The sequence below is a fragment of the Antennarius striatus genome, chromosome 22, assembly GCF_040054535.1.
Source record: "Antennarius striatus isolate MH-2024 chromosome 22, ASM4005453v1, whole genome shotgun sequence".
Classification (NCBI taxonomy): Eukaryota; Metazoa; Chordata; class Actinopteri; order Lophiiformes; family Antennariidae; genus Antennarius; species Antennarius striatus.
The window spans coordinates 14,735,865-14,752,179 of record NC_090797.1 but is presented as its reverse complement, the minus strand read 5'-3'; the positions used below and the strand labels follow the sequence as shown (position 1 = coordinate 14,752,179).

The window sequence follows — 16,315 nt, the reverse complement described above, 5'->3', positions numbered from 1 at the left end:
AAAATAAAAACCGGGACGTATCTCGTTATTTCGTGATACGTATCACGTTATTTCGTGATGGTATCACGTTATTTCGTGATACGTATCTCGTTATTTCGTGATAGTATCACATTATTTCGTGATACGTATCTCGTTATTTCGTGATACGTATCACGTTATTTCGTGATAGTATCACGTTATTTCGTGAAAAGATGTTATGTTGACCCCGCGACCTGCGTTTGCGGATTAAGCGGTTTAGAAGATGAATGAATGAATGAATGAATGAATGAATGAATGAATGAATGAATGTTATGTTGACATGATGGAGCTTGTATCCATGCAGCCGGCTGTGTCCCTCCAGCTCATCAATGAGGAACGACCCTCAAGAGGGTCCGACTCGTTTTTCCTCCGGTATAGCCCCATCTTTTTCAAGTGTCGTCTTAGGGTACGCATCTTTATATAAATGTCATCCACGGAGCCCAATAACTGTAAAATCTCACCATGTCTCAAGCCAAGCATGAAATATAATTCAATGGCATCATGTAAAGGAGCCATGATTTACTGATGGCCAGCAGACAGTAAATAAAACCACTTTGAAAAAGTCGTATCACGAAATAACGAGATACGTATCACGAAATAACGAGATACGTCCCGGTTTTTATTTTCTTGGTCTGGCAGCTCTACGCTGCCGTATATTATAAAAGACTCCATCCGTTAATCATCCATCCATCATCCATCCATTCATCATCCACCCAGAGGAACATTGATGATCACTTTTTTGACGCATCATGCTTGTATTTACATGCGTTGTGTTCGTTTTGCCGGCGGAAGCCCCCGGCCTCGTTCGGGTGTTTCCGTCGCTCTTCGGCTGGAACCGTACATATGCGGAAGAGGCCGAGCGGAGCGGAGCTTTCCGGAACATCCGGCCTAGCTCCTCAACATAAACAGCAATGGCGGAGGCAGCAGTCGCGACGGTGGCTTCACCAGGGACGGGCGGCTGGACCAAACACGTTACCTGCCGGTAAGGCCACATAATCAGGAGCCCACGGGTGGGGGGTGGCGGCGAGGTGCGTGGTTTCACCCCGGAGGGGGGCACAAACCGCCCCTGCCGCCTGACAGCAGCCCGCGGCGGTTCGGTCAGCTGGGGGCTAGCTGAGCTAATGTAGCTGGATGCTAACCAGCGGCTGCTGCTAGGTTAGTTAGTCGGGTTAGCAGCTGCACTCAGCGGGACCGTTAGCTCGGTCAGTGCCGGGGGACACGACACCGACACCGACACGACCAGCTGTCCGTGGGCAGAGCCGCTCCTGTCCGCTGACCGAGTCCAGCCCCGGGAACCGGACGGACCGGCTCAGGTGAACCCACGACACGAGTGGGACCGTGTGATCGGGCTGGGATGAGCTGGTGCTGTTAGGACGGGAGCTGCTTCCAGGTGTGGGCTCCTCCAGCCTGACCCCCCATGGCCCTGAGCTTGACTTCCGGTCTGAACATGACAACAGACATGTTTTCCCCTAAATGGACTCTGCTGACTCTTTGTTCTCGTGTTGTCCTGCAGGTATTTCATGCACGGTCTTTGTAAAGAAGGAGACAACTGTCGCTACTCCCACGACCTGACCAGCAGCAAACCAGCAGCCATGATCTGCAAGTTCTTCCAGAAGGGAAACTGTGTGTTTGGAGACCGCTGCAGGTAAACACACCGGATGTGACGGCTCACTATGGGATCCATCACATCTCCTCAGTGCCTCTGTCTAAAACGGGCTCTGGTTCCTCTGACCGGGCTTCTCAGAAGTCAACGTGACTGCTGAACCTCCATCATGTTGAGATGTTGTCTGTCGGAGGCGTCGGTGGGTCCGTGGTCGCACAAACTCCGCTGGGTCGTGGTTGCGTCCTTGAGCGGTGGTGTTGTCTCGTCTAGAGCTTCCTGTTGGCGCCATCAGTGTGGATGACGCGTTCCAGCGAAGGGAGAGCTCCTGATTGTTTTACACACATCTGTTGTTGGGTCTTGATGAGAATCCTTTCTGGAGGTCTGGTCTGAACCTGATGGGTTATTAGGCTGCTGAAAGCAGTCAGGGTTGTTCTGCAAGCCAAGGTCACTCAGTTGATAAAAATCTTAAGAAAAAATGTTTTGCACCAGTTCTTCATGGCCGCTGGCCCCATACTAGGCATGATGGGATGTGGAGTATAAGGGATTACGAACTAAAGAAAAGAGACAAACACGATCAGAGGAAATAGTGTAACTCGTCTGTGAAGAATCAGTGAGGATGAAAACAGACTAGAATTTGATGTTTACTTTCTGCGTCTGTAGTGAATCTGTTCGTCAGTCCGCTGAGTGTAGTGAGTGGAAACCAGGCTACAGTCATCTGCTGTGTGTTGTGTGTTCGCTCCATGATGAGGCTAACAGATATATTTGGTCGTAGGTATTTCAGATGGCATTTGTCTATATATTTTTTATTTCTATTATTTCTATTTTCAAATAGTACACCCTTTTTCCCACCGAATACAAAACGCTGCAAATTAAATTAAAAAACAGTGTGTTTGATTTGTGAAACGTCTAACGACTGTTTCTAGTAACATGACATTAGAACACAGTCAACTGGACTTCCTCCAGGTTGGTTGAAGACGCTTCACCTCTCGTCTGAGAGTCTTCTTCAGTTCTGACTGACAGTAACTCCTGTTGGAGCAGAGACCTGAGACCACCTTTCACATTCACACCTGGATACAGCTCACATGAAGGTGGGCGAGACAACGGCCCACTTAAGTGGGAAGGACTCCTAACGATCCTCATTGTGTTTGGGGTTTGTGGGGGTGAGTTTCTGCCCCAGCAGGACTATAAGTGTCTGGACTCAGTAGCAGTGAGTCACAACTGAAGGAGTCCTGACGTGGATGACTGAGACCTGCAGACATGTCTTCAACCAGCCTGAAGTAAGTTCTCCTCATTCTGCTTTGCTCTTCTTGACCTGCCTTTACCTGGAGGACTCCACACACTTTACTCTGACTCAGTGCTTTAGTTTTGAGTCATGGTCATCTTTATGTTGGAGGATGAAGTCCAATCCAGACTGCTTAGGCTCAACAGATCAGAGTGTGTTTCCTCCTCTTTTTTTAGTCATGAAGCTTCTGCTCATGGGTTAGTGTCTGTTCTGTTCACACAACTCTGTTGAAGGTTCTTTCCTGTGTGGTCAGTGATGGAGCGGGCTCATCTGTGGACAGTGTCCTTTAAGTTCTTTGTGTGTCGACTGCTACACACTGACAACAGAAAGTCCATGAGGAATACATGATGGATTTCTCGTCAGAAGTAAATTTCACAGGAATGGGATTTCACTTGGATGATGGGCTGAAATCAGTGTCAGCCAGGCTTTCTAAATCTGGTGTTCAGTGTGTGTTCAGTGTGTGTTCAGTGTGTGTGACTGAGCTCTGGTCCCTTTTGAGAAGCAGATTAGACTCCCTCTGTTGTGAAGACAGCAGCAGGCAGGCTGTCTGCTACATGTCTGACTGAAGCATCCCCTCAGTTACCATGGTGATCAGACTTCCACCACCTCCAGCAGTAGGTTTTTTTTTTTTGTATCCCCATCCCAGGGTTGTGTTGCGTTTAGTCCATACGCACGAAGGAGTCCTCGTGATTTGTTTGACCTTGTTGAGAGGCCAGAGAGTTTGTCTCTGTGGGGGTCTTGGGGGTGGGGTCCCCTGTTATGATGGTGTCTATCAGCCACCTTCTGTCTGTGTGGGTCCCCCTCTTTTTATCTGCTGTGTCTCCCAGGGCCAGACAAAGTGCACTGCAGTCTGCATGGTAAATATAACCCCCCTCCCCCAACCATAACACCCCAGCCCCCCACTGTTTGATTTTTCCCAGGGCCATTGAGCCGCAGCGCTCTCATCTCATGTATTTATGCGGAGCCTTAGCGTCCTGCTCATTCATTGAAGTGTCTTTTGGAACAGATGGGTTAGCAGTTAGCAGTAGCATCTTCACACTGTCAGAACTGACTCTATTGTTGTGTTAGTCTTCTTTTCCTTTCGGCTTTTCCCTTCAGGGGTCGCCACAGCGAATCAGTTGCCTCCATCTAACCCTGTCTTCTGCATCCTCTTCTCTCACACCAACTACCTTCATGTCCTCTTTCACAACATCCATAAACCTCCTCTTTGGTCTTTCTCTAGGCCTCCTGCCTGGCAGTTCAAAACTCAGCATCCTTCTACCAATATATTCACTATCTCTCCTCTGGACATGTCCAAACCATCTCAGTCTGGCCTCTCTGACTTTATCTCCAAAACCTCTAACGTGTGCTGTCCCTCTGATGTACTCATTCCTGATCCTATCCTTCCTGGTCACTCCCAAAGAGAACCTCAGCATCTTCATCTCTGCTACCTCCAGCTCTGTCCCCTGTCTTTTCCTCAGTGACACTGTCTCTAGACCAAACAACATCGCTGGTCTCACCACAGTTTTGTACACCTTTCCTTTCATTTTAGCTGAAACTCTTCTATCACACATCACACCTGACACTTTTCTCCTTTCCAGGACAAATCTCCACCTCTCTAGCTTTCTCCTCCACCTGGTCCATGCTCTCACTACAGCTCAATGTCATCTGCAAACATCGTAGATAGATATATACTTTATTAATCCCAGAGGAAATTGCACAGACACTACATACACTACACTAACAGATACATGTAGCACCAACAGGAATATACTAAACTAAAACGAAAATGTATGAAATAAAATAACACAAAAAGTGCAAGGGAAAATTAGCAGGAGGCCCACATGGTGGGTAAGGTACACCCTTCTTACAATGTAAGGCATGTCACTATCTAATATCACAACATCAGAACACCTTGGCCCCACTACACTGCAGTACAGGCTGACATCCCATCTCCTCCCCTCCATTCAACCGCATGCTGACCTCGCCACCTCCCCGCCGCTCCTCCTGAGAGTCATTGTACCCCCTGATGGCATGGGGCACGAAGGAGGACCTCAGCCTCTCTGTGCAGGCGCTGTGTGACAGCAGTCTGCCACTGAAGGTTCTTCTCTGCTGGGAAAAGGTGGTGTGCAGGGGGTGGCTGGTGTTATTCATGATAGGTCTGACTTTGGACATGGTCCTGCTCTCCAGAAACATCTCCATAGTCCAGGCTCAGCCCGACCACTGAGCCCGCTCTGCGTCTAAGTCTGTTAAGACGATCCACATCTCTTTTCCTGGCCCCACCACCCCAACACACAATGACGTATGACAGCACACTGGAAACTACGGACACCATGGAGATTGATAGTCCATGGAGATTCCTGTCTAACCTCATCTGTCAGCCTGTCCATCACCATAGCAACAAGAAGGGGCTCAGAGCTGATCCCTGATGCAGTCCCACCTCCACCTTGAACTCCTCTGTCACACCTACAGCACATCTCACCACTGTCCTACAGTCCTCATACATGTCCTGCACTGCTCTAACATACTTCTCTACCACTCCAGACTTCCTCATACAATACCACAGTTCCTCTCTGGGCATCTTGTCATAAGCTTTCTCCAGATCTACAAAAACACAATGCAGCTCCCTCTGGCCTCCTCTGTACTTCTCTATCAACATCCTCAAAGCAAATACTGCATCTGTAGTACTCTTTTTTTTTTTTTTGCTTGAAACCATACGGCTGCTCACAAATGTTCACTTCTGCCCTTAGTATGGCTCATCAGCTTTATTCCTCTGTAGTTGCCACAACTCTGCACATCGCCCTGGTTCTTATAAATGGGCACCAGCACACTTCTTCATTCCTCAGGCATCTTCTCACTATCTAAGATCCTGTTGAACAACCCAGTCAGAAACTCTACTGACACCTCTCCTAGACACTTTCATACCTCTACAGGTATATCATCAGGACCGACTGCCTTTCCACTCTTCATCCTCTTCAGTGCCCCCCTCACTTCATCTTGACTAATTTTTGCTGCTTCCTGGTCCACAACAGTGACCTCTTCTAGTCTTTGTTCTCTCTCATTTTCCTCGTTCATCAACTCTTCAAAGTACTCTTTCAATCTTCCCATCACACTACTGGCACCTATCCTTGTCCTTAATCACCCTAACCTGCTGCACGTCCTTCCCATCTCTGTCTCTCTGTCTTGCCAACCGGTATAGATCAGTCTCTCCTTTCTTACTGTCCAACCTAGCATACAAGTCATCATAAGCCCCTTGTTTGGCCTTTGATATCTCTAGCTTCACCTTACGCTGCATCTCCCTGTACTCCTGTCTACTCTCCTCAGTCCTCTCAGTGTCCCACTTCCTCTTAGCTAACCTCTTTCTCGGTATACACTCCCGCACCTCCTCATTCCACCACCAAGTCTCCTTATCTTCTCTCCTTGTTTTGTTAGTTCTAGAAGATTTTAAGAGTAATCTTTCTCATCCCAGCACTATCTCTTGTGCTATGTTTGGTTGTGACTGCTTATAATGACTGTAAATGATATGAGAGCTAAGATGAGGAGCACTGGTCACAGAATTTAAGGTGAAGCGGGAAAAGGTTTCTAAGATGTTCTCACCATTAATTAAAAATCCCAAAATGCCTTGTGTTCATACTGACCCTGACACCAGTGGTGTGGAGCAGCAGTTTCAGATCTACTGTATGTAGCTCTTTTAGGCTGTTTTGGTAAAAGGGTTGTTTTTCCCCTGTTCTGTTTGTATGTAGGGAGGGTAATGGGTTTCCGTCCCTCTACATTTTGTTAATATGTGAGGGGTGGAGGGCCATGGAGAGGTTTCTATCACCCAACCTTCTGTTGATATGCATGGGGAGGTAATGGGTTTCTATCACCCTACCTTTCTGTTTGAACATGGTAACTTGCGTGTCCTCAGGTTTGAACACTGCAAACCACCCAAAAGCGAGGAGCCGCCGACCCCCCCGACGCTGCCGCCTCCCCCCGCCTCCCTGCTCGACCCATCAGACCTGGATCCCAGTGGGTCAACACCCGGCCCAGGGGCTCAAGACTGGGTCAACGCGGCCGAGTTTGTTCCAGGACAGCCGTACTGTGGACGGGGTGAGTGATCTGCGTGGTGTGTTGGGGAGAAGCACTAGATCCCACCTATGTCCCACGTGTGAGGAGACTTAGGGCTGCGGATGTTTTTTTAAGTGGGGGTTGGGCTGTTGTTCATGTTGGTATTTGGTAAAACCGTCGTTTTGTTCATCCATTGACAAGCAAGTGGACAACAGTGAACTTGTGTAGTCCGATCAGGTTGTAGGCGTGTGGGCATCATGGTGAACAGTATTTTGATCTTTTGATGTTGTGGCTCGTCTGCAGCTGAGCCGATGAAGATGGCGAGCTCCGCCCCCCTCATCGAGGAGTGTGACGGTGACGCTACGCCTGAGAACAAGGAGCTGAGGAAGCAGCTCTGCCCCTATGCTGCTGTGGGAGAGTGTCGCTATGGGATCAACTGTGCCTATCTCCATGGCGACGTGTGTGACATGTGTGGCCTCCAGGTGCTCCACCCCACCGACATCAGTCAGCGCTCAGAGCACACCAAGGTATCAACCTGCTCACACACTACACAAGCTGTCACACACACTCCTTTGACATGGTGGTAACATACACACACTTCCTGCACCTGTCCACAGGCGTGCATCGAGGCCCATGAGAAGGACATGGAGCTCTCGTTCGCCATCCAGCGCAGCAAGGACATGATGTGTGGTGTGTGCATGGAAGTTGTGTTTGAGAAGGCCAACCCCAGTGAGCGTCGCTTCGGCATCCTGTCCAACTGCAGCCACTGCTACTGCCTGAAGTGCATCAGGAAGTGGAGGAGTGCCAAGCAGTTTGAGAGCAAGATCATCAAGTGAGTCAGATCTTCTTGGGAGTCGTCAGTGTGTGATGGGTAGTAGGGGGGTCGTTGAAATGCGAGTTTCACCTTTGTTTACTAATGAGGATCATTAGTATACACAGGGTCACAATCTTTTTGGGAGTTTGGAAACTCCCAAAAAGATCATCGCAGCAGATTAACCCAGGTGATATGTCTCATGCTAATGACCCTCATTAGTATATTTATTGCGGCTGACAAATGAATGAACGACAAAACAGCCGCCGTACGCTAAACACAGGAGTTACCTGATGACGCGTGATCTGAGTAATGGCATTTGACTTCTGTATCTCATCAATAATCTTTGTTTATTGATACGCTGCACCACAATCGACACTTAGTCATTCTGAGTGCCCATAAAACAAAGACATAGTGCAGATAATCAAAACACAAGCGTAAGCAGTCAACAGAAAGTTTCACCCCGGTGTTCACCCCACGTCATAACCAACAAGCATACGGTGAAACAGGTGAGTGGCATTAATTATTAACTTCTAAGACACACCCCCAGTGCCACTCCTCCTACCACAATCCAATACCCACACATGAACCATCATGCACCATACATATCAGTCCAACCATCATGGATGGCTCCTACATTCTGCCCCTAATCATGCTAAAGCAGTAATTACACCACCATTAAACTGCAGGAGACAAACATGAACACTCAAAATACAAGATGTACATCCACGCTTCCCTTACATCTTTCCCAAGGCCTTCACATAATGTAAGCGATCATTGACACATGGAAAAAACATCAGCACAAGTCTTTATACATGTAAGAGTTTATATCCCTGAAAAAAGGTTCACACAGGTCTTCACGCCTCTTCCGCTTCCTGAAGCAGACACACCTTGGTGATAGGCCTATCCAAATAGCCAGTCCTTGTTTCGATGCAAATTCGTCGTACAAATCCTCCCTTATCAGGGATATCCTCCACAAATCTTTTAGTGAGCTACGAGTTACGTGGCTCATCCACAATGATAACGACATCACCAGTGGCTCTGCCACTTTTGCAGCTCCTGCAGTTGGGGCAAGAACTCTTTGACCCAGCGCTTCCAAAACAAGTTGGACATATACTGCACTTGTGTCCACCGACATCGAGGATATATATCCTCTCTCTGGAAAACACCTGGAGGCAATGATGGCTTTGACTTCAGAAGCAGAAGATGGTTAGGAGTCAGTGGGGTGGCAGTAGCTCAGCGGTAGAGCAATCATCTTGGAGACAGGAACGCCCCGCCATCAGGGGTTCGAATCCCGCTCCCGCCAGAACATCCAACCGAGTGTGAGTCAACGGTGGGAGGTGTCGGCTCCACTGCCAAGGCGCCCTTGTGCAAGCTGCCGTCCCCTCAATTTGCTCAATTTGGGGCACGTCACAGAAGCCGCTGCCCGTCACTCTGCCTCCTGATGTGTGTAGTTTGATGTGTACCTGTATGTACTAACTGTGTGCTTACAGGCCCCCTTGTGTATTGTGTTCAGGGGGTCTGTATACTATACTAACCTGAGTGACAGTGTAATTTCCGGGATAAATAAAGTATGCTTCTTCTTCTTCAGTGCTTCCAATTCGTTGGAATCAGTGGAAGCTTTAGTTATTGGACAGCTGTTGACACTAAACTCCGCCTCACATAGAACTGTGCAAAGACCTTCGTCATCGATATTCTGTGTTTTCAACATCGAGTTTACACCTTTCGAACACACAGTATCAACCGCTCCCACACTCCGCCATGATGTGACCCAAAGGGGGGTTTAAACATTCACGCATCTCCAAGAGCTCATCATTGATTTGTGCTAGATTCCACCCTCCTATAGCTTCCCTCAGCTCTCGTTCAGCGCCAATATGTTTGTGCCCTTGTCTGAACGCAACTTCAACAATTGACCACGTCTTGCCACTAAACGTCTGAGGGCATTAATAAAGGAATCAGTGCATAAAGAGAACACTACAAGATGGACAGCTCTTATTGCCAAATATATGAAAATAACTCCATATCTCTTTGCTGTGCTCTTTTCTCCTTCGGAGGAAGGAGCAATCCAAGCAATCCAGGAGGTCTGAAGCAATCCACCCCAACACGGGTGAATGGAAATTCGTCAGGTAGAATTCGATCCTGAGGAAGATCTGCCATGCGTCGACTTCCTGGTGCTGCATGCAGCCTACAGCAGACAACGCACTTAAGACAGTCTTTCTTATTGTTATGCTAGCACCTGGAATCCAGTACTTCTGGCGTAGCTTCGAAAGCATAAAGTTAAACCCACCATGACCTGTCATTTGATGTATATGACAAAGGACAAGATTGGTAATATGAAAATCCTTTGCCATTATGACAGGATGCCTTGCCTCATCTGGCATGGCCGCCCTTCCCAGCCTACCCCCAACTCTAAGAACACCATCTTCGATTATGGGATCTAGTTTGTAGAGGTGACTTGTTCTCTTCAGTTTGCCGTTTCTGCAAACTTGCCATCTCACCTGGAAATCCTTTCCTTTGACAAAAGCTGATGAAAGCAGTTTCTGCCTGATCGAACTCATCAATAGAAAGACAACCTTTCGCAGCCCGGGTTTTGATGCTCTGCATCCTGTCATGTAACGTTTCCTGAAGTTGATCTTTATCCAAGCCAGTCTGGTCAAGCATTACCTTGAATTGCTTCCACTTTTGACTAAGATCCAATAGCAAACCCCTGAACCTGAGGAGCCAACCAACCATTCTTTTCAATTGGATCCAGGATAAGAAGCAACTGATGAACTGCATGAACAAGTCTGTCTGCTCATTAACTTGAGCCACATTTACAAGCACCACAGACTCACCCTCTGGATCTTCAGGAGAAACCATTCCCAGTTGTTCAGGATTTACTGGCCACATCAACTCAGGTGGCCAGTACACTCAGGTGGTGTAGGGACCCAACTAGAAAGTTTGGGTCCCTACACCAAACTTTCATCCTTCAGGAAAGATTCCACCTTAGCTCCTCCGGAGCAGTGGCTCTTAATCTGGGTACGATTGAACCCTAGGCGTTCAGTAAGTCGATCTCAGGGGTTCAGGGGTCAAGACAAAACACCGTTTCGGTGTTTTGTTTCAGGTGTTTTTGCCGAACGTACACGAATCACTGAACGTTTGATACATCGTGTCAATTCGTGATGATACACCCCCCTTAGCCATCACTGGCTGCAGGTTATACTACCTACCTGTGCTACATGGGATTTTGCACACTCAGTAGTTGTTCACTCAGTATGCCTGTCATGATGGTACGTCATCTGATTGCTTTCTTAATATTTCAATTCATAGTAACTATGTTGAGCATGTACATGCGGTATCTATTGCTTCATCTGTCCACTCCTGGAAGAGGGGTCCCTCCTCTGCAGTCTTCCTGAGGTTTCTCCCATCCATTTTTTCCCCTGTTAAAAGGGTTTTGGGGGGAGTTGTTCCTTATCCGATGCGAGAGTCGCACTGCTTGCAGTGCACAAAGGTCAGAGGGATATCGTCCATGTGCAGATTGTAAAGCCCTTTGAGACATTGTGAATCTGGGTTATAAAAAAATAAACTTGAAACTTGAGCAAAAAAAAAAGTGGTCGGACGAATATGTGCAGCGTGAATTAACATGTACTGTATAACGGAACGTTATGGGAGTCAGCGTTCTGCATGATTTGCAATGTCAAGCTACCAGAGGTATGCACATATCTCCACTGAGATAAATTTGATCATGTATGTATTTCTGACACCCAATTGGACACAAACATTTTGAACCTTGAAGTTTTTTTCTTGATATACTTCAATACAGAAGTACTATCTATCCAAAAGGCTGAATAGACAGTGGCTTTCGCAACTCCTTGTTAGGCAATTTGAGGTTACTTTGTCTCAAATGTAAACCTATGCTATAATGACCATCAACCAGCTTGGCTGATTTAGGGACTGACACTATGAATTGCTGATCCTCTCTTGATAAACCAGTATGTTCATCCTGATTGCATTCAGGGAAATCTATCTTAGTTTGTTGTACCCACAGTTCATCAAGTCTAGCAACGGAAATCCAATTGACCGTGACCTCTTGCGTCGCACAACTGGAGTCAATACTGCATTCTCCTTTAAGAGGGCCATTCATAGACCAACCCATCATGGTTTTAATGGCATAAGGACCACCATCAGAACTTCAAACAACCTCCCATGGCTCCAGTGCTTTGGGAATGTCGGTGCAAATCAGAAGGTCTACTCCAAAGTCAATCTCTAATATCTTTACACCATCAGGGTGTGGCCATCTTTGAATATCTTCCTGCTTAGGTATACTGTATTTCCCTGTTGTACAGGCATGCAGGTCTAGGTAAAGATATCAGGCAACTCACAAAAACAGTGTGTCCAAACGGGCCACCTCCAAACCTGACTCAATGTAGCTGCTAACAACTCTGTCCTGACCCATTTTCCACATTAGAATGCTCATTCTTCTTCCAGTGACATTAAGCCTGTTCATGAGTCCCTCCGAACAAAACGATGCTGAGCTTCCAGGATCCAGAAAAGCATAAGTAACCAATGTTTCATGACCCTTCTTGGACTTCACTCGAACTGGTAATGTAGAGAGGGAACAATCTCGCTCACCGGCCCCAGTAAGACCACTGGATTGCACAGAGATTAAAGCATTTTCATTTGCTTTATCTGTGTCCCCTTTTGCTTGCGCGGAACCAACTTTCTTCTCCTTGGAGTGCAACGTTTGAATTGCATACTTTACATGTAAGACGTCTACGACAATCTTTGCTCCTGTGCCCAATGCACTAACACCCAAAACAAACACCATGCTCCTTAAAGAAAGAGATTTTTTTGCCATGTGTCTTCTTTTCTAATAGAAGACACAGATCCAACGTATGTCCAGCTCCACAAAACAAGCAAACTTTGGCAGGTGAGCTCTTTTATTTGGTCATCCCAGATCCAATTTTCTTGTCTACTGTTGCAACCATGGTGGCAAAGGTACTTCCCTTTCTCTTAGAGAAATTCTGAGATTTAGATTGCTTCACATCCCCTTTTACAAATGCAGGAGGATCCTGCAGACCCCCAAACAGTGGGTCACTTAGAATTTTCACCTGCGTTTCAATAAACTCAACAATATTGCAGAAAGTAGCTCTACGATTGAACCTCTCCTGTAAATTACAGGCAACGTCTCTCCACTTATCTGTGAGCTTATAAGGCAGTTTCTTAATGACTGTTTACATGTTTCGTATTCTCAGATTTTATCATTGGCCATGAGAGAACTTTCTCCAGATAAGCTGTTGCGATTTTTAACGAACTACCGAAGTGTTCTTGAAGCAAAGCCTTAGCTTTGGCATAGCCCGATTCAAGTGGCATATGCTGGCAGTTTCTAACCAATTCTCCGAGCTGACCCCTGGTGTATTGCTCAAGAAAATACAAACAATTGTAAGAACCCAGACGGGTTTGAACGAAGGTCGTTGGAATGTGAATAGCACTGACCACACCCCACAGGGTTAATAAGCTGGGACAAGAACAGCCACCTTTAGAACTGAAGAAGTCTCTTGGATGAGAGACGGCACATCTTCAAGAACTATCTCTAACGTCCAGTGGATTGACTAAAACAGCTTTGGATAACAAATATTCATCTTTCATCTTCATGAAAGCATCAAAAATGTTATCTAAATATGTTTCAAAGGTACTTTGAACAAATTTTTAGCGATAAGTGTTCCATCACATTAATTAATCGTCTGTAAACCAACCAGAAAATTTATTTAATTCACCTTTTCCCGTTTTTTCACCAAACATCTACTGAGACTTTTTTAAATCTCCTTCAGAGGAGCTTCTTCCTGAACGTTCCCTGTTTCAAATGGTAAACCCATTTTTTCTAATTATTTCCAGATCCTGCCCAGAGTGTCGAATAACATCCAACTTTGTCATCCCGAGTGAGTACTGGGTGGAAGATAAGGACGACAAGCAGAAACTCATCCAGAAATACAAGGACGGCATGCGGTAAGTGGGCCAGGCTAGAAACGGGTAAGGGGTGGGGCTACACTAGTGGGTGGGGCTGTTGTAGATCTGCAGGAGACATCTGAACTGTGGAGTGGTCGGTGTTGTCTGATGTGTCTGAATCCCTGACAGTGTTTTCGGTCTCCTTCAGGAACAAACCGTGTCGGTACTTTGATGAGGGGCGTGGCACATGTCCCTTTGGCGCCAACTGCTTCTATAAACACGCCTTTCCTGATGGACGACTGGAGGAGGCCCAGCCCCCGCGCCGACAGCCCGGATCCAACGGCAGGAACAGGGTAAGGGGCCACCAGTGCGGTGGTTCTCAATCAATCAACTTTTATTTATATAGCGCTTAATCACATCTGTAGATATTTCAAAACGTTTTACAGATAGAAAACCAACAATGCCCTCCAGAGCAAGCATAAGCGACGGTGGCGGAGAAAAACTCATTGAGGAAGAAACTCCGGGCAGGACCCAGGCTCTGGAGGGCGGTCATCCGCCTTGACCTGTTGATTGGGAAAGAGAAATAGACTGGGGACAGAGATAGGTCAAGTGAGAGTAGTGAGCTGTTGCTGAATTGGGGGCGGAATTTGCAGGCCTTTGGATATCCTGTCTTCCATCCGTGTTCCCTACCTGTCGAACAGAAGCACAAAGACAGCAGCAGTATCGTGCAGACAGAGTGTTATTTAACACAGTGTTCTGTTGAAGGCCTGCCAAGAACAGCAGCGTCTCCACAGCAGCGCCCTCTGCTGGCTGAGTGGAAGCACTGATCAGTGGAAACCATCGTTTGGAGACATTTGGAGTCTGATTTTTGCAAACCTGCATCACTGGATGAAGGCTGATGTGTGTGTGTGTTTGTGTGTGTGTGTCTGTGTGTGTGTCTGTGTGTGTGTGTGTGTGTGTGTGTCCGTGTGTGTGTCCGTCCAGCAGAACTCCAGGCGGACTCCGCTGTGGGACATCTTTGACGAGCGGGAGAGCACAGACTCCTTCGACAACGATGATGAGGAGATGGTGACGTTCGAGCTGAGCGAGATGCTTCTGATGCTGCTGGCCGCCGGGACCGACGACGAGGTGACGGATTCAGAGGATGAGTGGGACTTATTTCACGAGGACCTGGACGATTTCTATGAAATTTACCTATAGCGGTACCCCCACTGGACCCCCACCCCCCTTAAAAACATGTATATTAGGAAATAGAATGGACTGTCTTGTGAAAGTGATGGACAGTAGCTTCTCCCCCGTTTTGTGGCAGGCCATCAATAAATGAACTTATGAAATAAAAAATGAAAGAAAAAAAGTCCCACAAGCCATTGCGCTCGTGCTAACATTTTCTAGACATCTATTGTGAGTCTGTCTTGTGCGGTTCATGTAAAGAGGTATAATTCTAAAATAACAAAAAAGAAGTCAATATAAGATTTAACAAAATAACTTTCTTCAAATATTGCTAATAAACATTGTCAAGTTTCTTTGTGGGTGTGGGTGTGACTCGTTTATCACTGACGGCTGTTAGCACTTCCTGTTAGCCTGACGATCACTCCAACATTTACTGTCAAAATGTAAGATTTTACTCTTGAAGGCCGGATCTTCTGTTTTCTTTATTAAAGCTGCTCATAGCCATTATTTTGTACTGATGTTTCCTCCCTTCATCACCTTCAACCGACATGTGTGCGTGGTGCGTGTATGTGTGTGAGCGTTCCTAGAATGTGGTGGCGCCCTCTAGTGGCATAAAAACAGCTGCGAACCCCCGACCCCTGATGTTTTAGTCCTGGCTGTTGCTTCATTAGGTCATCGTCCCACTGACAGACACTCGTCTTCATCCTCCACTCTACATACTCATCCTCCTCGCCCCTCCTCCTCTGGCTCCGCCCCCTGAGTCAGACTCAACCAACTTTTATTTATATAGCGCTTTATGACGTCTAAAGACATTTCAAAGTGCTTAAACAGACAAAAAAAACTCCAACAGAACCCTCCAGAGCAAACGTAAGCAACGGCAACAGGACTCATTGGACCGCTAGCTGCTCAGGTTGCTAACAGCAGCGAGCAGCTGGTGCTGTCCCTCTGATGTACTCATTCCTGATCCTATCCATCCTGGTCACTGCCAGAGAGAACCTCAGCATCTTCATCTCTGCTACCTCCAGCTCTGTCTCCTGTCTTTTCCTCAGGGACACTGTCTCTAGACCAAACAACATCGCTGGTCTCACCACAGTTTTGTACACCTTTCCTTTCATTTTAGCTGAAACTCTTCTATCACACATCACACCTGACACTTTCCTCCACCCGTTCCATCCTGCCTGGACACGCTTCTTCACCTCTTTTCCACACTCTCCATTGCTCTGGACTGTTGAGCCTACGTACTTCAAATCCTCCACCTTCTTGATCTCTTCTCCCTGTAACCTCACTCTTCCACTTGGGTCCCTCTCATTCACACACATGTACTCTGTCTTACTGCGGCTAACCTTCATTCCTCTCCTTTCCAGGACAAACCTCCACCTCTAGCTTCTCCTCCACCTGTTCCCTGCTCTCACTGCAGATCACAATGTCTCTGCAAACATCATAGTCCATGGAGATTCCTGTCTAACCTCGTCTGTCAGCC

At 47.0% G+C, this 16,315-nt stretch overlaps 1 protein-coding gene across 3 annotated transcripts; it reads left to right on the top strand.

Moving 5' to 3' along the window:
* Nucleotides 1–867: 867 nt before the first annotated feature.
* On the top strand, nucleotides 868–15,342 carry LOC137589571 (probable E3 ubiquitin-protein ligase makorin-1). 3 transcript variants are annotated; one of them, XM_068307415.1, is made up of 8 exons: nucleotides 868–1,000; nucleotides 1,532–1,663; nucleotides 6,790–6,971; nucleotides 7,233–7,456; nucleotides 7,547–7,761; nucleotides 13,615–13,725; nucleotides 13,874–14,018; nucleotides 14,653–15,342. In XM_068307415.1, the coding sequence occupies exons 1-8, from the start codon at nucleotides 930–932 to the stop codon at nucleotides 14,863–14,865; spliced, it is 1,293 nt and encodes a 430-aa protein (XP_068163516.1). In that variant the 5' UTR covers nucleotides 868–929; the 3' UTR covers nucleotides 14,866–15,342. The 3 variants fall into 3 exon arrangements, with proteins under 3 accessions (XP_068163516.1, XP_068163515.1, XP_068163517.1); XM_068307414.1 differs by having other exon boundaries at nucleotides 14,650–15,342; XM_068307416.1 differs by lacking the exons at nucleotides 868–1,000; nucleotides 1,532–1,663 and adding an exon at nucleotides 2,526–2,898 and having other exon boundaries at nucleotides 14,650–15,342.
* The last annotated feature ends 973 nt before the right edge of the window (nucleotides 15,343–16,315 follow it).

What these genes read in the sequence shown, in the direction of transcription:
- LOC137589571 (XM_068307414.1), top strand. Translation starts at nt 930, where the DNA reads ATGGCGGAGGCAGCAGTCGCGACGGTGGCTTCACCAGGGACGGGCGGC. An exon ending in ACCAAACACGTTACCTGCCG is followed by an intron (nt 1,001 to 1,531) that starts GTAAGGCCACAT and finishes GTTGTCCTGCAG; the next exon opens with GTATTTCATGCACGGTCTTT. An exon ending in AGCGCTCAGAGCACACCAAG is followed by an intron (nt 7,457 to 7,546) that starts GTATCAACCTGC and finishes ACCTGTCCACAG; the next exon opens with GCGTGCATCGAGGCCCATGA.